Below are 20589 nucleotides of genomic sequence, written 5' to 3'. Positions count from 1 at the left end.
TAAGGCTTTTCTCCAGTGTGGATGCACTGATGAATCTTTAAATCCAATAGTCACAGTGATCTGGTTTCTCTACAGTGTGGTCAGGTTGATATCGACCCAGCAGTTCTCCACTGAAATTCTCCTACAGCTCTGTTATGATAAAGCAAAATTAAAACAGGTCATTCATTATATTAAAGGGTAAATGGCTTCTAATTATATTCTGTGGTCGAATGTAGATTTAAAAAAATAGAATACGTTTTCTTTTGAAGTACCGTGAAGTAATTACTACATAATAAAATCTGAAAATGCATTCTAGCTCTTTTAACCTAATACTGTACTGTAACCACACTGAATATTGTCATTTGTTTTTAGTTAGTTCATTTTAGTTATTTAGTTTATTGGTCATGGACATTCCCATTAACAGGGCCCACTGATGCAGTCCAGCTAAAATTATGTTGTAGCTTGTGATGCTGTGGTGCTTTCCTCATCAAATTAACTGCATATTGAATCTGAATTGCTCACACTTGAAAAAGTGCACTGAAAATCTGAATCTGAATAGCAAAACCTGAATGAAACTGAATTTATTAGTTTGGAACTGAATTCCAATAAACTTGAAACTGAATGTACTATTAGGAAACTGAATTAATTTTCCTTGAAACTGATCCTCCCTGATTATTTCTTCAACTTTTAGTTCATTGTTTTAGTTTTCAAATTCAATCATATTGGTTTTTAAAAAGTAAAAAAATATTTGACCTCTGCCACAAAATTCATTTTGTTGATGGCGTTCATTTTCCTGCATCCATGATTGGACTTTCAAATGAAAACAGCAAGCTGTGTAAAACTATGATAATAACAGCAGTTACAATAAAACTGACTGGACGCTGGATAAATACAACATGAAATATATCATTCATTCTTGACTTCTAAAAAACATCAGGTTTACAAAACAATAACTCCTCAGTAACCAAATAAGAGAACATCCAGTTAGATACTTCAAGCTATAACAGGTATTATAAGACTTTTTTTTTTTTTTTAACTTCTGCCAAGAAGGTTACTCGTTCACATGTGTTTATTTGTTTGATCATCAGCAGGGTTATGCAAAAAGAACTGAAGCAATTTGTGCCAAACTGGATGACAGGATGAGCCATGGGCCATCAGCGTTTTTTGTTGTTGTTGTTTTGACATTTTTGCCAATTTCTCAGGGAACAGTGTTTTGATCTTTATGTAAAAAATAATCAGACATATAAACAGTGCTGAGATCTATGACTACAATGTAATGCACAGATAATACCTTGGGGATGTTTGTTTGGCCTTGGCAGATGTATGTTCTCTAATGAATGTCAGTCTAGTTTAAATAGCTGCAGCTTAAAAATGTAGCACTGGGAAATAAACTATGTCAATCTCTTTTTACTCCATAGCAGGATCAAGGAACAGAAAATATTAACTGTCAGATCAGTTCTCTAAACACCATAATACGTTATACAATTTAATAACCAAACCCACCCTATACAACTACCAGTGAGTTCACATGGCCCCACTTGGAGCTGACACACAAAGTTTGTTTGTATAGATTTAAGTTTACCTTACGATACATTCATCTAATCATAAACCATCAACTACAAATAAAAAAAGTAAAGGGAGGTAGTTATTTCTTACCGTTAATGTGCATTTTGCAAGTTAAAGGCTGTCCTTGTGTAGCTCAGAGGCAGAAAGGTTTGACTCAAGGTTTCCATGGTAACCAGGGCTGATTCCAGAACAAAAGGTTCCAATTCCAAAAGATTTTCAAAGTAACCTCGATAAAAATCATGAACCATTCGATGCAGCAAATTGCTAATATCAGACACCTGACAGATTGGCACAACTGTGTATTAAGCATTGTACTAATTCAAAACATGAGAAAAATGAAAAAATGAAACTAGAAAAAAAAAATCTCTTAACAAAGGACCATACAGGATAATTTGGGGAATTGGTCACTATATTAGGCTGAGGTATGAGTAAATAAATGATTGCATCAATTGAGAATTTCCATATTTTGATGGAGTTGACTCACTCCAATTATCTAGAGAATGTGATTATTGTAAGCCGTATAAGCAGTACAGCATGACAATGCTGATGAATTCCCCAATTGTGTGCTGCCATGAGCAGAGAGAGCATTTGTCATGTGAGAGAGTTCATATTTGTAATGGCCTCCATTATTCTATATACTAAATCACCATGAAGCTTTTACTAATGTTCAGAGAAACTATTTGTTGACATGACTGTGACAGAAAAAGCCACAAAATGCAACAAAAGTTCAGCCATCATTTGTTTTGTCTTTGAAGAGCAGCACTGATGCAACTGGTTTTATCTGAGACAGCAATGACTCATGATGAAACAAAACAACATACTGGATGCAAGCGCAAACATTGCTGACAGTTCTTTTGAAACTAGATTCAGAAGAATTAAATGCCTTGGTCTGCACTTTGAGATGTGCTGATATATGATGGTAATGCTGACACATTATGAGTTCTGTGCAGTAGTATTTACCCAGCAGGTTCTTGTGCTACAGTTTTTAGTGTGCATATGTCAGTGGTGCATTATTACCTACCTACAGCCAGCAGGGGTTGGTAGTGGTTGATGTTCTTGGTGGTAAGTGGGGGGCACATGCGAATGGCAAAAGGTGGAAGTGGCAGACCAGACAGAAGACCGGTCAGCAAGAACTTCAACTGGACCTCCTGCTGGTTGGATGATGGAGGAGGAGCCTCACCAGCTATCAACGTCTGGCCTGGAGATGAAACCACAGCAATGGAAAGGTTCAAGGTGATGGGCAATATCACGACCACTTTTCAAATATCAACTGTAAATACAGCATCTGTAGAACTGCTTTATGAACATGTCAGATGTCTATGAAATGTACTTTTTCTCTATTCGTTGTAACTTGAGGAAAAAGACGGAAGACTGCTTTTTACTGCAACCTAAGCGTGTGTGTACAACCTTCAATAAATCACCGTTTATGGGACTGAATCTCTAAGCTGGCATGTCTGGCTTTGGTCCCTAAACCAAGTCCTTTAATACTGTAGTATGTGTGTATTTAATGGTCTAAATTAATATTTAAGCATCAAGCTGATCCAGATTAGATGACATGTCTTGCAACATTGAGAAAAGCCAGTCTAATGGCTCCCTTTAAACTTAACTTATACCATTTACAGCATTTTGCATGAAATCTGTGAGATTAGCTTCAGTCTGAGGAGGATTCAGACAGCTCCTCTCACATAACCGTCCTTAATAATATTCCATTAAAACTCCTCTATACAGTTTATTTGTTCAAGTCTTTTATAAATACTGAAGGTTACAACATTTCAATGTAGCACAAAAAACAACAGGCATACCTGGAGCAGACAAAACAAACACAAACCAAAGAAACTAAATGAACACAAACTAACAAAAAATATCAACTGTATCTTAAGAACCAGCAGCAACAACATCAGCCATTGAACAAGCATCACAAAGTAGCTCTCACTCCAATTCCAGATGTGGCTGCATATACATGAGACAGACATGGTGTCCTAATTCAATGCAGGTGTGACTCATCCTACATCGAGTGCTGCAGCACACTGTCATTTGTACCCTGACAAAGGCATAAGCCGAAACATGTTGGAACAAACCTAATCTTATTTTAGCACAGAGAGGAGTGTGCAGTTTTCTCTGTTTCCCTCTTTCTCTTCAGTATTCTGGTTACATATGTGCAACAGAGCTCATTAGCTCTCTAACGAATAAAACTTTCAACGATCTAAGCCAAAGCTGTTCATGGGTTAAACGCAAAACGTCACGCAAAGTGACCGGTTGGAGCAAGCAGAGTTGAACCAGTACCGATTGTTTCATTAAGCTGTGGCCTCAGTTATCAGGTTGACCAGTTTTAATGATCTCAGAAACAGTGGTGAGCTGAGACAATTAAGCTTACACACCCATGTTTTTAACAGGAGCATCTATAGGCCTCATCCAGTTAAATCTACTTTGCTGATTTTATTACATCCCCAATAGCAGATTCACAGAACTGGACATTTTCACATCAACATAAGCCTCAGGTCCTTTAATATTTTGAAATACCTGAACACAGTATTCTTATTGAGGCTTGGCTTTTATGGCAGCACCCTTCACAATCACACTGCTAATGACTGCATATTCTATGTACTAAATGGGCAATCACCTCCTATTGTATATTTGCTGCAGGGCTTTGGGACACTCTTTGAATGTGTAATAACCATGCTGTTATAATTGGCACTGGCTGAAAAATCCATTTTGTTTATATTTCATGCACCATAATAGCCTTCTTTACATTGGGAATTTTATGTCTTTCTAAATGCGTGTCATTTCAGCTTGAAGATATAATTAAATGAGATGGGACAGGATTCTCAACAAGCCAGCGCATCAATAAAAACAAACCATAGATGGAATATACTGTATTACCATATGCAGCAAATGAAAATATGAAATGAAAGCAAACTAGCTTTTTGGGTCACAGCTCTTGCCTATAGCAACAATCACACGATGCCTTTGTTATGTGGAACAATCAGCATCAGATCTTAACAACAAGCCGGTTTTTCAGAGAATTTTAGCATCCTGCAGACCAGTTACATTCCCTCAAGAGCTTTAGTCAGCAACTGTCAGACAGAGCTATTGCTGCAGACAGTAGCTGGGTCCAATCTGTCAGCAACAAAATCCCCCCACCCTCTTATGCCAACATAACTACTAGTGCTCCACCTCCCCAAGGCCTTCCAGTCACTGGTGTCTGACTTTTGCTGAATACAACTGGCAAACAGAAAAAACGACCAAAAAAAAAAAAAAGAAAGAAAGAAAACGCCAAAAAGAGAGTCCTGCATCTCATTCTGTTTGATACCCACTTTGGTGTTTTGATCGACAGCTCTTTTCCAAATCAACAGGGAGAAGAAAGAGGGTAAGTGGAGGGAGAGATAGAAGCAAATCATAAGCAAAAGGATGAGATGGTAAAGAGATAAAAGCCAAAGAGAGGAATGGCCAAGCACCAATGGGACTCTTTGTGCAGAGCCATTCAGCTTGGGAAATAACACTGACCCATGTAATGCACAGAGGAGAAGCCAGCAGTCACACATTAAAGCAGAAAGTGAAGGAGAGCCCTGAGGCATGCACGACTCACAGAGGTACAATAAGAGTTATAACAAGGCCTGCCCTGGTGCACACAAGCATTCACACAAATACAACTCACTTCCTTCATTCATTCTCTCACATTTTCTCTCAAAAAATGAAAGTCATTCTTCTATGGAGAGGGAGAAATATTCAGCTCCAGTCAGAAGTGATGTATGTGATCAGTTTTTATGGCGTTGTAGACGGTGTGGACAGTGATGTGTACGGCCGTACCGATCATGCTGTTGAGACAGAGATCCTGAATCCTCTTCTGGCTGGGACCCAGCGGAGCTCCACAAAATGACACGGGGGTGTAGAGTGGCGACAGCCCCGAACTGACACAGAGTTTGGGGGAGAGAGGATATTAATTGAATACATTTTTTTGTACATGAAAGCGAGGCGCACATCCATTATTGAAAGCAAGTGAATGGGGGGTGATGAATGAATATTGCTTGTGCGAGTGATGGATGTGATCCGCTTTTCAATAAATTACTGACCCAGAGGGACGCTGCAGCTTTCACAGCGGATGACATGTGTACTGATTCCTTATATTGATTAGATGCTGCTGACTTTAAAAATAAAAACAGAGATGATTCCTAGAAAAATTATTTTCATGACTGCTGATGGAGCTTGATACACTGGCTGCTCATTTCTAAGATAGCAGAGTGACACGCCTCAACCTCAATAAGCTAATTTATCTGTAGATTGTTCAGCACACTGTGACAAACCATGTCTGACAGAGGGAATTATAATTCATGTCAATATATCAAACCATGGCCAAAACATGTTTTAAGGATTTATTCTGGCTTTGAAACAGGAACAGTGTGCACCAGAATGTCTGAACAATCACAAGCAATCATCAGAATATCAATGTAATGTAGTATGAAAGACAACTGCCAGAATCTGAAGAGTCCCGAAATAGAAGAACCCACCTGTCTGAGACTTCAAGAAAGTAAAATTCAAACAAGACTATAGTAAGACACTTCATCAGAGAGGCAAAAAGAGGAATATGTCAGCCCTGCTTAATTCACTGCTGTAGATTTCTGTTGCTTTCCAAAATTAAACTGGTTTGCTCACAGGCAAGACAAACCTCTCGCAGCCTCACACAGGAAGCCAACTTAAGAGAGAGACACAAAACTGTCTCCTCGACAGCAGCAAGGGAGCGTTCCATCAAAGGAGAGCAGGGCTCATCAACGTGAGCTAAACTCTCTGCACCCCTACATACACCAGTCACTAAGAAGACTAAATTTAGGTCAGAGGATTATGTACTTTAAAGTCAGTTTAAGTCACCTTACAAAGTAGTTGAACTTTCCCTCGTGTCATTTCAGCCACCACCTCGGAAATAGTAATATAGCTCGACAGAGTGATTTCCATATTTCTGTGTGTGTGTGTGTGCATACCTGGGATTGGCAGCAGCCTTGCCAGTGTGGGCTTTGAGCTCCCACAGCATGACTCTGCCGTCACTGACCATCAGCCCAGCATTGTTTTCATTGACAGGGCAGATAACCATGCGATATGGCCGGACTGTCTTGGTGACTCGGATGGCATCACACTGTGAGCGAAGGTCGTAGACGAGCTCCTGAACACTCTGTTCTGGGTCTGAGGGAGAGAGAGAGAGAGATGGAGAAAGAAACAGAGGGACATAAAGAAGATTAATGTGGTAGAAAGGTAGGAAAGACAGTGTGACAGTGAAGGAGAGTGGAAAACAAGAATGGTGGAAGATAAAAACAAATCAGATGGAATTGGAGCAAATTGGCGAAGACATGAATTGAAGGGGATTAAAAGAGAGGGTGGGGGGGGGGGGGGGGGGGGGTTTTGGGAAGAAGCTGTGTAGATTTTAACAGTGTGGGGAATAGAGAGAGAAAGAGACAGGGAGGTAGGTAAGGGTGGAATTGGGAGAAAGTGCTGTTAAGAGACCAGTGAAAACAATTCTTGAATTTTAGAGGAGTGTCTAGAGGTAGAAGAAAAGATTTAAGGAGATAAGACAAGATGTTAAGGCATTTAAAGGACAATTCCAGGCAAATTCAACTCTGGGGTGTACTTTCCTAACATTTTAGGTCTAGAAGAAGGAATCTGAAGATTTTCAGTTTAATTGCTCCTGTTTTGCGGTAGTTGCATCTGTCCCCGCATCGCCACGGCAGCAATGAATGGGAGTGGATGTAAGTTCCGCTGTTTAGGCTGTTTACAGCCCTCAAAGCCGCAATTTTCTTCCACAGACAGCATCAGATGGCGACTCAAACATGAACCGAGAAGTTTATTTACTTCAAGCAAGCCGACATGTTTGTAAAACTAGATCTAATTCAAAGTCTCCCGGAGTCTCGCGCGAGACCCAGTTGCCGTGCGCGGTGCATTCGGGCGCAGTAGGAGCTACCGCTTGTGTCATAAACACAGGAATATCAACTCTTTACTTGCTTCAAGTGTACATTTCTTTCCACAGACAGCGTCAGGTGGCGACTCAAACATGCGCTGAGAAGTTTTTTTTACTTGAAGCAAGTCAAGAGTTGATATTTCTGTGTTTATGACACAAACGGTAGCTTTCCCACTGCTCCTGAATACACCAGCACGGCAACTGGGTCTCGCGCGAGACTCCGGGAGACTTTGACTTAGATCGACTTTTACAAACATGTGGGGTTGCTTGCAGTAAATTAACTTCTCGGTGCATGTTTGAGTAGCCATCTGACGCTGTCTGTTGAAAAAAATTGCGGCTTTGAGGGAAACAGCCTAAACAGCGGAACTTACATCCACTCCCATTCATTGCTGCCGTGGCGATGCAGGGACAGATACAACTACCGCAAAACAGGAGCAATTAAACTGAAAATCTTCAGATTCCTTCTTTTAGACCTAAAATGATAGGAAAATACACCCCCGAGTTGAATTCGCCTAGAATTGTCCTTTAAGTGAATAAATGAGTGCATGGGAGACTCACAAAGGACATGACAGAAAAAAGATGAGTAGACAGTAGAAGAGATTGCAGGAAGAGTAAGTGGGGAGAGTAAGAGATACAGCGAGACAATAGACTCCCATTGGCCTCTAACACTAAGCCTAAGATAAATGAGACAGTGAGAGGCTAAACGGCCACTGGAGCATAGAGTCAGGCTGCAGGCTGCGACTGCAGTGCTGTTTGGCTGAATAGATGATGACAGAACGACAGCACAGGAGTGACAGCGGTTTGGGAGTGAGTGCCGTTCGACCAGCATGCGCTGTGTGTTTGTGTGCACGTCTCTGTGAAGACCTTTCATACCTGCCGCTTCCTCTGGAGCAGTCGTGGAGCGACACACTCGAAGGGTTATGCACCCGTTCTCGTGGAGACAGTAGAGGGCGTCCCGTTGAGCACAGGGAATAACCTAAACACAGGGAGAGTCAGGGAAACAGGGGATGAGGTGCATTCAACTGAGTCTCTGTGGAGCAGTTTGGCCTTAGCACTGCATCCCTCTGTGAACGATTTTGAAATGATATGATATTCAATATGTGCATGTGTAATGTAGTTTAATTTAGTAGAAACACAAATGTTTTTTTTAAATGACAGTCACAAACTTTGTTATTCCCAAAGTGACATCTTCTCAGTGTTCTTCTCACAATGTTCAGTATCAAATACTCAGACTGAAGAAGCTAGGAGTTTAAATAGCAACACAGCTGATCAGGAAATTTTAAAGCAGAAGTGAGTGATATATTTGTGTTAATATAAGTCTTAAATAGTTATATCTTCCGACAGCAATCACTTACATATAGTGTTTGGACTGAAACACGGGTCTCTCAGTCCCTCTGCTCTGCTCTGAGCCGAAGAGAAAACATTTATCGTATCCTACAGTTTTTATCCAATGAGGAGAGAGAACGGCATGCAGGGCTGTGTGTGCAGCCAAGGAACGCCGTGAATGTGGTGACGTAGCGACGAGGACTGTTATGGTGCGTTCAAGGAAACTCGTATTTTTCCGACCGTGAAGTGGTACCAGTTCGATCTGGTACGAGTTCACCGGTCGGAAGTTACGAGTGGCCGTTATAGTGACTTTCACCGGTAAAACAGGTCGGAAAAACACGAGTGGGTTGCCTGGAACGCTACAAAGTCGTAAGTTGTGACTTGAAGCTGTAATTTACGATTTCAAAAGCCTGCCTGGAACGCAGCATTAGCGAAAACGACCGGATCACTCACTTCTGCTTTAACTAAGCTCAATTTTTCATTGATTGTTTTTCAGCACTGAGCATCTTATCTTATTCAACTCAGATTTTCAATGCTCTAAACTCTTTAATGTAATTGCAGGTCCACAAATTATTACAAACACTTTCCAATATAGTGAATCATGAATCAATATCACCACATTTTCAGCCTTTCTGGTGGCCACTGAGGTGCATCAACATCTTCTTCAAGCTGAGTGTTTCAATTTTAGTGATAGATTTTGTATTAGGCTGTGTTAGGTGTGTAGTAACTATATATCTGAAAAACCTACACCTCTGTGTGTCTGTGCCAAATATGTCCGTGTGTAGTATAGATGTTAGTGGGTCTATACTTTTCGACCTTTTCTAGCTATCGGACTTTCTACACCACAGGCTAATTTTTTGTTGAAGCTATGTCATCAGTCATGCAAATTGGCTATGTGACAAACACTTTATAACACTTAGAGAATGGAGGCGTTTGCTGGACACAGCCTGGGCGGCTGAGTAATTCCCCTTTACTGCTGCTCTCTGACTTCAGGACTTACTCCGTCACTACAAAGCCTTGTTTTACCTCTGTACCATTTAACCATGGTCACATTTGTTAAAACAAGATTACTGACAAGCTGAGGGAAGTTTGAATAATGGAGGTACAACAGCATATAGAAGAGAAACTAATTTCTCACACACAGAAAATATAAACTGACTATTCTGATAAACTGAGGAACAAATTGGTCCATGCATGTTGATACGTGTATGACTGTCAAGGCTATATGTTTTAAGACTAGAAAACACCCATGGTGGAAACCATGAGACCTACTCAGTGGAGTGACAAGCCACCATGGCAGTCCTTCAGAGACAGACACGAGGGTTAGGAGTGAACAGAGTGACATTAACAGTTACTGGCTCTGGCGCCGTGACAAATCCTCTATCTAATACCTCCACAGCATTCATCAATTTCCAATTAGAAAACCAGACTCCAAAAGATGGGAATTGACACCTAAAGGTCACTGGTGCTGCTGAACATGACCATAGAAAGAAGCAGAAGTCGGATGATAAGCAGACTGGTGTTTTTTTTTGAGGGGGGGGCCTTGCTGTGCTGTCGCTAGGCCTTGATGAGGTGAGCACCGAGAGGGAGGAAGAAAAGTAGAGAATTTTATCATTCAAGGCAGGGGGAATTGGCTTCCTGGAAGAATCATCCATAAAAAAAGACAGAATTTTGTAAAGCCCTCTCCTAGTATTGCAATAAAAATAGAAACGGTGCACAGGGCTCATTTGAGGGGAGGGAAAGATGGCAATGTAGGAAGCATGTTAGAGTGAGACAGCACAGTCATCTTTTATTTGCTTCACTTAAACCAAGAACGATGTGGTGCAAAAACTGTCTTTGAATTTAACATCTGAATGTAAAGGAGAAATGTCTCTCCTTCACATTTCAAACATCAGAAGATGAGAAACTTCTCACCTTGAGAAGTTCAAATTCAAAACTTTGTAATTCCATTTCCACAAACTATGATTCTGTCAAGTTTTTTTTTTTTTTTTGTGGGCGTTTTTGCCTTTTTTTTTATTTGACAGTATAGATAGACAGGAAAGGGGGAGGCAGAGAGAGGGGGAATGACATGCAGGAAAGGTCTGCCCGACGCGGGATTCGAACCGGGGACACCTGCGTTGAGGACTGTAGCCTCTACATGGGACGGCCGCCTTAACCACTGTGCCACGCACCGCCCCTGATTCTGTCAAGTTTTACTGACATCCTTACCACACCGAATTTGCGGCACATATGTAGTGAACAGTCCCTCACCTGAGTGAAGGGCACCCCAGAGCGCTCAATGGCCACCACGCCCACTGTCTGGCTGAGCTCCAGGTCCAGGATAAGGATCTCTCTGGGATAAAGAAGCAGCATGTGGTTCCTCTTGGATGGAAGGTAGGACAGCTGCAGACAGTCGTTCAGCGTCACCGCCTCCGCGCTACAGCGCCACAGGAGAGACAGAAGACAGGAGTGTACACAAGGTGAGACAAGGAAATCAATTTCAGTGTCAAGATTATTTCTCAACTGACAAAATGTGGCATTTCCATGGAAACTGTCAGCCAAAAGCCTTTGACAAATTAATTCTCTTTTGATAGATCACTCGAATTTCAGAAACAATCATTCCTTCAGCCCAACCACAAATATCAGAGATATTTGATATTCAACATTTCCTTCAATTGGCCACTGTCTTGGTTTTGCAGACTTGCTTTAAACTCATCATACTATGCATGATATGTTAGGAGAGAAAAAAAAGGAAATCGTAAAAGCTAGACCTGTTTGTCTAGATCAGGGGTTCCCCAACTTTTCCATTCGAAGGCCCCCCGAATAGCATTAGCTTCAAGCCGGGGACCCCCTTGGAAACCCATCGAGTTTGAGGTTTAAAGTCAGGCGCAAACCGCCAGGTCACACAAACAGTTTATGATGTCATGAATGATATTGATTGACTGGCAGGCAATAAGCAAGATGAGTTTTGATATGTTATATGATTATAAATTATAATAATGCTCAAAATATAATGATTTGAATTGATTTTATTTTGCTACATGCATTGTTTTATCATCTTTACTCCCATTTGCTGAGGACCGCCTTGCACCCCCTGGCAGCCTCAGGCCCCACTTTGAAAACCACTGGTCTAGATAACAGGATGTATTGCCTGCAGACACATAATATACAATAATAAAAAAAAAACTCTGATGGAAAAACACATATGAAATATTCATATGTTATGCAGAACAATGTGAAGAAGGATTAAAAAAATCTTAAAACAAGTTTAATGAAAACTGTTTCATTGCTAAGACCAATTTGATCTTTATTCATGTCTTCAATGAATTAGTCATTACTGTTGTTGTCTCTGGAAGTCTCAGGCAAATAAGGGAGAACTTTAAAGTGAATTTGATTTAACAATGAGAGGCTGATGAGTAAAGCAGGTATTGGCAGCCCAAGAAAAACAACTCTCTTCCTTTACTTTAAGAGTCCTTAAAATTACTACTGTAAGTCTGTTTGCAGTTAGTTCTTTCTTGTGTGTTTAAATTAATTACCAACACTATTATCCACAGCAGCAACCCAGTTCAATCTCTCTGTATGACAACAAAGCAGTCACAAACACTTAACAGTTCAGTCAGAGGGAACAAAGAGCTGATTTTCTCTGAATCCAAGAGTGGGTCCACAACTAAAACTCATTCCTACAGCTTCATTCCTCTAGGTCACACAGTGAGATCAAATAAAAGGAGAAACAAACTTTTTTAACACAATGGAGATCATTATCATCCAGGGGAAAGCGTAATAGATAGAATGGACTCAACAGAGGAACCTTTAGGAGTTGCTGAGCTAAATCAGACAGTTACTGGCTCACTGAAGCCAGTCAAGGCAGAGATAGAGGCTGAAATGACTGAGCCACCAAAGGCAAAACATCAGACAGAAACAGTGAAAGACTTCTGTGTCTAAGATGCTAAAAAGAAAGCAACAGATCTTCACAGAGAAAGGAGAAAAACAGAGGAAGATATATCCTATAACCCCAAACCCTCCCAAAATATTCAGCTGTCCAATTTCCAAAACATCACACACTTCTCACATCTCTCTCTCTCTCTATCTCTTTACTGGGAATAAGGGATGAGGGCTACAGCAGTCAGTGGATCATACATAGTTACTACATGTAAAAATGTGCACACACACATTGCGTGCTGACTCCTGCAAGGTGTGCAGGAGTGCACACACATGAGGACGCCTCAAAGAACCCTCCAACTTCTATTATTTGATCATGTTTAATACACCGAAATGACCCAAATCACATGAAAACCCAATACAATGTTAATACATTATGGAAGCGCTTGTGCTTCTGATGTCTACACAATACAGAATAAACCTACTGATACTGGCAGGCAGAGGTGAATAAATCATGACTTTGGTTTGAGTATGCACATGGGCACCCAATGTGTGCGTAATTACATTTTAAAAGTGAAGCCCCCCAAGTCTTGGCTAAAGGAAGAGCAGCAGCAGCAGCAGCAGGAGATGGCTCACAACAGTGGAGACAGAAAAGAGAATAAAACTGAACTGGAAACTCGCATTAATCATCATGTCAAACAGATAAAATGTTCTCACAACATAAAACTTAGTAAACGCTGCCCACTTCAGTAGGTCAGTCAGGCCACAAAGTTCTTGGATTTTAGATAAGAGATCTTTTGTGGGTTTTTACAAAGCAGTGTGTCCTTGGACTTTCCTTATCCTAGCGATAAAAATACAACATTACAACATTAATTCTGGTTTTGACCACCAGTTTCAACAGCAAGACACAGGGTGGCTTTAATCATGAAGCCGTCCTCCCATGGATATGGATTATTAGGACGGTGAGTTTGTTTGGTTGCACTGTAAACAGATTCACCAGTTGTTCTTCGTTATTTCTAACAAAGTCTCTGCTCAACAGGCAATTAGAATTCCTGTGGTGCTGTTACCACGGTAACCACAGGTGTCTGAGATGTTAACGATTGCTGCTTTAGTGTCCTACTGAATAATTTTGTTCTTCTTGTTTTTTTAGTAATAAGAAATTTGTAAATATTACAAACATACATTCAGCTTGTGTTTGTGTGTGTGCACAGGCACATTGGTGTAGAGAAGATTTCTGTCATCTTGACAAAGGGACTAAATCTTTGCTGCCTAACAACCAGATTAATGGCAGCCTGATGAGACACTAATGTACATGATATAGTTCTGAGTCCACGGAGAGCAGAGTCATGTGTAAATCCCCCATCTATCATGTGGAGGCACAGAGGACAGATACTGTAACGCACTGAACATGATAAACACTAAAACTTGACACACAGACAAAGGCGGACTGGAGGAACATAGCATTGTCAGCAAGAGCAAAAACCAACGCATGAAAAGTGAAGGGAAGGAGGTGTCACGTACCAACAAAGACTGAAATAGACAAGACAGGAGAGGAGAGAAAGAAAATAAAGACAAGTAAGATTAATGGAGTGTTTGTTATTAGAGCTGACTGGGTGGGTGGACACAGAGGCCGGGGTGCTGCTGCTATAAATAAGCCTCTTTGACAGTCACAACCGCTCAGGCAGGAGGCTGCCAGCACATCAAACAGAGCTTTGGTTCCAGCGCAACTTTTTGTTAAGCAATGCCTTCTACAGTTTAACAAGTTTGTCACTAAGTGTTAGCCACTACTTTGAGTGTGTGTTTAGTATTACAAAATAATGTGGTAAATCTGCTGGGTGATAAATCGAATCTGTTCCCCAGGCCAGGGTAATGTAAGTGCTTTATTTCTTTATACTTGTCTGCATTTATGATCACATCAGAAGAGTAACCGATATGAAAAAAAATCTGCATGCAATTTGCGTCCATTTCTTTTGGTAATTGCATTTGCTCTATAGACTGTTCCCTAATAAGATGTGCCATCTAAAGAAGCAGAAGAAATATTGATGTGCCACCACATCAACATGAAGGGTACCTGTCCAGTGTAATAAATCTGTAATAAAAATTAAATGTGGACAGGCCTCGACCCCAGACATCTGAAAGTCAAGCTGAAATATGAGTGTTTTAAAAAATGTCAGGGATACAGAGACACAAGCAACTCCTACTACTGCAGCTACAAAATAGTAGACAGCCTGTTGCCCTCTGCAGCTGAGGAGAGAGAAAGCCTCGGTCACTCTCTGAAGAAACATGGCAGCAAAAATTGCTGTAAACGGCCTAACAGAAACAAAAATGCTCAAGCACAACAGGCAATGAAGACACTGAGCTGGCCAATGGTGTAACTTCATCACTCACTCAAATCTGTTGCCCAACAACTCATTTGCTTGCCATTGTGCAAGCAGCACATCAAACACTACCCTGAGTTGATCAAAGAAACCATCACAGAATGAACTAGATCCCACATCGGACAGTTGTCATAATTCACTTTCAACAAGTCATTTTCCTCGCTGATCAGGTCCATGTCTGAAATTGAAGATATAGCTGAAAACCTGTATGGAGACATCATGGGTTTGTCCTTTCTGCCTGATGTCAGCTTGTGTCAAACGGCCTGAATCTTTTTGTTTCTCCTCTCTCCCTTTGCTCACATTTACAATTTTTTTCTGTACCAAAATGATCAATAATGCTGTTCTCAGCTGTATCTGGCTCAAAATAACACAAAGATTTATATAATTCTGATCATGTGAACACACAAGCATGAATATCACACCTCACAAGCAACATATTTAAGGATTACCGTCTGATATTTGAGTAAATCTTTTCTTTTGTTCAGGATTTTTTCATTAAATTTTCACTCACTCATTCAGCTAACCAATGTTGGAATTATGACCACTTAACTCAACTCAACCACCCCACCACACACTCACACACTCGCTGTAGGGCAGGCATGTCCAAACTATTCCACAAAGTACTCCACCGAGCAGCAGCACACCAGACTTCACTCATTTTTCAGACAGTTGATTGATCAGACTGGGCGCTCTTGATTGGTTGGAACAAAAACCTGCAGCCACACAGCCCTTTGTGGAAAAGTTTGGAAATGCCTGCTTTAGGGTCAGCCCCACTGTCTAACCAAAAATAGGGGAGAGCAGAGCAAGTTAAGAGTTTATTCAAATATTATGTTATTATGCTAATTACCTCTCAAAACCAAATCTTATATTTAGCATTTTGCACTCAGACCTAATGGATGGAAATTTTGATTTATAAAACAAGACATACTTGGTGCCTGTATACGTTGTCCAACGGCAAAGGACATAGCAAAATTAACACAGGCTGACAGTAGCAGATTCACTGCAGGTCAAGGGCACGTACACACACTTTATAGCCAGGAAATGCCCAAAGTATAAAAAACTGTCTAATAAAATTACTGTTTTCAACTCTTTTTCAACAAAACTCAATTGACATGACCCTGAGCAGTGCCCTTCATTCTCTTCTCATTTGCTGGATCGGAGCTGCAAATGAACCTTACTTAAAATGCAGACCAGGTTATGTGACATTTCTAAAATGAATTGAAATTCTTTAAAACAAGCCATAAATCGCACAGGTGGCCCACCAATGAAGTGCTGAACACATAGATTAATGTTTTAAGACATTGATAAATTGGATTAACCAATAACATGGTTGGTAATTAAAGCCATACTTTTATAGTTAGAGGCAACATTTGAGACCATCAGCAGAATACAGATGTGTGAGTAACATCTGAATTCACCCCTGAATTCCAAAACACAAAGGAAGTTAGATCTTCTAGTGGTACTTACGTGGGTTTTTCATTGGTGATGAGCACTTTGACCTTGTTGAGGGCTTTCTTGGCGCCGGTCGGGGCTGGGGCAGCGGCGGGAGCAGGTTTGGCGTGGGCGGGGCTTGCATGGGGGCTGGCAATGTAGACCTTTTTGCCAGCACTGCCTGGTGGTTTGGAGTGGGAAAAGTCTGTGATGAAGACTATTCCTTCACTGGTCAGCACTGTAGAGGAAGAGCAGGAAAACATTATAAACATGCTTATTATGATACCCACTGTCAGTATTCTATTAGCAATTTTGTATCCGGCACTTGACAAAATACAATTATCTTTAGACAGTATGTCATTCACTTACACGCCATGTTGGAGGGGTCAAAGGGGTCAAAAGAAAATGAAAGGATGTTCTCAGCGTAGCTCTTCTTCCACAGCTTGGTACCTGTGTCTCCATTCCACAGGACAATGTAGTTGGGAGGGTGGACGGCCAACAGCAAATCACGAGACGCATCCTGATTCCACAACCACTCCAAGTCTGACAAGAAAAGAGCGGAGGACAGAGAAGAGAATGTGGTAATTAAGAGGGTGGGGATGTACTGTAGTGTGTGACAGGTGGAGAGACAGACCGATGGCAAGAGCATCTTAATGAAAACAAATAGCCAGCTCAAAGTTTCTCCTTGGCAGCCCTGGCAGAGTAATGTTTTTTTTTGCTGGAGTGAGTTGAGGGACAAAAAAATCAATTTAAGGCTGCATGCTGGGGGGGTGGGGAAGTTCCCTTACCTTGGATTGGTTTGGAGTGCTCTTGGATCTCACAATGAGCAGTGCCACTGACTACATCCCAAACTATTATCTTCCCTGAGGCATCTCCTGAGGCCAGCCGCAGACAGTAGGGTGAGCTCAAGTTGTGGTAGTAGTTTTCTCTTGACCATTTTACCTAACAAACACAAAACATTTGCTAAACATGTTTAAAAATCATATTATCATGATGACTTTATGCCGGTACTCCAGCACCTTCAACTGTTGTTGCATATGAACAGCACAGAGTAAAGAACAGAAGCCGAGTGCTTCTCAAAGATGATAAATTTCACTAATTACACAGCAGATGCCACAATCTTCTCACTGAACTATCCTGAGCAGGGTTTTTCTGTATTAATGCTTTTGATATTCTAACTAATGATTACAGTCAGTGAAAATGAGGCCTTTGGGGAGAAACACACTAAAAACTGGAGATATAAGCTATAGACCCTATAGAAAACAAACAACATCAAAATGAAGCCAGTGCTAGCCCTATACTAAAAAAGACAAATGACTGTATGAATAAGTTGATTTTTAAATAATTGATTATGTCTGTATCTTTGTTTCTGAATAGCCTTGCCCTTTACGGTGACTACTACTGCCTGTGTTGTTGGTTTTTTTCAGCAAGCTTTCCAGTGGCAGGCTGGGAGGTGAGGAATGGCCCGCTGCTGTGGCGGCGGTGCTTTACAAGATTAAAGTGTGCTTGGAGTGAGAAATGAGAGTCTCACATTGAGCCCAGGCCCTGATAATCACTGTAGAATTTATTGCCCATTATTTACCCTACGAAACACACAAGCACATGTGCACACACATACACATGCAGTGGGATTCTCTGTCAATGTAGAAGGCAACCTTTATCAGTGTTGCTGGTGTGGGCTTAGACAGTGAAGCAGAGCTGAATTTGTCTGCTAGACAGAGGGACAAAAACAACTTAGCTCAAGGACACTGAATGCAGATGGTAACACTGGGTTATAAAAAAAATGATTCCATCTCCAGATGTATTCGTTTTTAGCAGGGAAAGTCCAAATGTATCAAGAAACTGACATGTGTGTGACAGACTAAGAGCAAATGAGCATATAAACATTCAAACAAACTATACTCCCCATGCCGATACAGAGTAATGGCTTCAAGTGCAAATGGGAAGATTTATGTTTTTGCTCATTGATACTGTTCAAAAACCATCCTTTTGCACCAAATGTATTCTTTCCACATTAATCAGGTCAACCTGTCTTTTATATGTTATGCTAAGTGTGTTGTCAGTTCTTCCACTGTGGTGTTGAAATCAAAAATGTCTTTAAATTAATTCTCAAATTTGAGAATTTGCTTGATTTCTTTTCTTGTTTATTTGACAGTCATTGAAATTACTTTTGCCTTTTGATGTTTAACTTTGGGGTGTGGGCATTTTTTTTTATTTTTTTTTTTACATTTTCAACCTTTTTTACACCTAATAATTGATAATAACCAAAAGACAATCAACAAAACAAATTTAAATGATTGAAAAAATATTAGGCTTTTATAGAGCTTAACAGAATCTTACCTTGACAACGTTGGCTTTGTGCCTTTCCAGAACCTGGATGGTCTGGGATGTTTTTGGATCGATAATAAGAATACTGGAGTGACATCCCTGAGCTATCAGCCCCTGCCAACCCCTGCAGAGCACACAAGTCATAGGGAGGGAGAAGAAGAGGAGTGTTTAAAATATAGAAAAGTAGCCCAAGTAAGAGACATGAGAGATGAGATGTGCTGTAAGTGGGAGACTGAGCCAAATAATACACAAAACCTTTCAAAATTAAGTTATAATCAATTATGCGCCCACTTGGCCTGACACTGGTACACCCTTCCCTATGATTACTGTATTCTTTCCATTTTCCATGTTGCAATGCAAACTGTTTTTTGTCTGTACACAACATCTACAGTATCTGCCCGTCCTCCTGGGTAAGGTACGGGCAGCCCACCCTGAGGTTTAAGGGTTTTGTTAAGGGTTTTCTTGGAAGTTTTTTTTCAGTCGATGTGAGGGTCTAAGAGAAGAGGATGCTGCTGTTATGATGCTATGTAAAGCCCTTTGAGACAAACTGTAAAAATGGGCTATAAACTTGCTTTGCCTGTAAAAGCTGTGTCTGAGTTGCCAGTTCCTGCTCTTCACCTCATGTCTCTGTTGATCTTTATTTTTCAGTGCGCTTAAATCTGCAATTGCATGTGATTCGACTTTGTCCAAAATCCACAAAAAACTCAATTCAAATCCACCTTTCATTCTGAAACCCTGCTGAGCTATTATTTATTTCAGTACACACAGGGTTTCGATTTGAGTCCTCGTGCAAGCGTTGCTGCGGATGAAGAATTCACCACAATTTTCAACACATGACTCACTTCCGTTTCATACATTTAGAATAAAACGTGTTGTTTATGCTTCTGAGATACAAACACTTATGGTAGTTTTTTGGCGAGCAAGCCCTCAGCATTATCAGTCTCTGTCAGATTACTGTCGGAAAAATAAGGCTTTCAATCAGGCCCAGCAAAGTGTCACATCACATCGCATCACATCGCATCACATGACACAGGATACCTCTGTTTTGATGGAGAAAATCTACATTATCTACGTCAACTCACGCTGGCATCTTCCTGTGCGGCAACAAATGGAAACAATGCAACGCAACGCACACATGGTAATTAGCAGTTAATTAACATCACCTGTCAGTCGCACATCTGACTCAATTAACGAGCTACAAACAAGCTATCATATTATGCTAGCGGCAGAGGGGCAGTACTTACCAATCTACCGCGGTTTTATTCTGCAAATTGAGAGTGCCAGTCAACGTCCGAGCAGCGAGTTTGATGTTGACCGTGTAAGGAATCATCTTTGTTCGTAAGTATGTATGCTACATTAACATTTGTCCACCGACAGCGGCTAAAATTAATTAGCTTCTCTGGTTCGGCTCTGTTGTGAATTTTAACAGGAAGTGAAATGGTGTCTCTACGTGAAGTGCCGTACGGGAACCAATCCCTGAGTACAAAGGTTCCGAGTCTGATAAGCAAAAAAGAAATGAATGAATGAATGAATGAATTCTCCTAAAATGTCGTGTATTTCTGTAGGGACAAGACCAGCCAAATAATCTTAAAGCAGAAATAGTCTTCATCCAATTAAATGTTTGTTTGTCTTTTTCCTCTAAATTTGACTCTGCACTACCTACGGTGTAACATAGACAGAGTAGCCTATGTAGGATTTTTCAACTGGAGTGTCATCTCAGAATTTGTATTTCAGTTTCACATTAGGCTATGCCAGCAATAAAATATAAAATAGCCTATTTTT

The 20589-nt window shown here is 40.7% G+C and overlaps 1 protein-coding gene across 3 annotated transcripts in view; it reads right to left on the bottom strand.

The window, feature by feature from the left end:
* The window catches only part of wdr11 (WD repeat domain 11), a 53320-nt gene extending 33070 nt beyond the window's left edge, over window positions 1–20250 (bottom strand). For all 3 annotated transcript variants that reach the window (XM_083987848.1, XM_083987849.1, XM_083987850.1), the window contains exons 1-10: window positions 20052–20250; window positions 18820–18931; window positions 17268–17421; window positions 16849–17022; window positions 16516–16717; window positions 11063–11228; window positions 8360–8462; window positions 6519–6717; window positions 5353–5453; window positions 2567–2743 (exon numbers count right to left, since the gene is read on the bottom strand). In XM_083987848.1, coding sequence (XP_083843974.1) covers window positions 2567–2743; window positions 5353–5453; window positions 6519–6717; window positions 8360–8462; window positions 11063–11228; window positions 16516–16717; window positions 16849–17022; window positions 17268–17421; window positions 18820–18931; window positions 20052–20137 — 1474 coding nt within the window. In that variant the 5' untranslated portion in view covers window positions 20138–20250. The remainder of the gene's footprint in view (window positions 1–2566; window positions 2744–5352; window positions 5454–6518; window positions 6718–8359; window positions 8463–11062; window positions 11229–16515; window positions 16718–16848; window positions 17023–17267; window positions 17422–18819; window positions 18932–20051) is intronic.
* Between the last annotated feature and the right edge of the window lie 339 nt (window positions 20251–20589).

The sequence above is a fragment of the Trachurus trachurus genome, assembly GCF_905171665.1.
Source record: "Trachurus trachurus genome assembly, chromosome: 15".
NCBI lineage: Eukaryota > Metazoa > Chordata > Actinopteri > Carangiformes > Carangidae > Trachurus > Trachurus trachurus.
The sequence above is the reverse complement of the archived record's forward strand: the minus strand, read 5'-3'. Positions and strand labels throughout refer to the sequence as shown.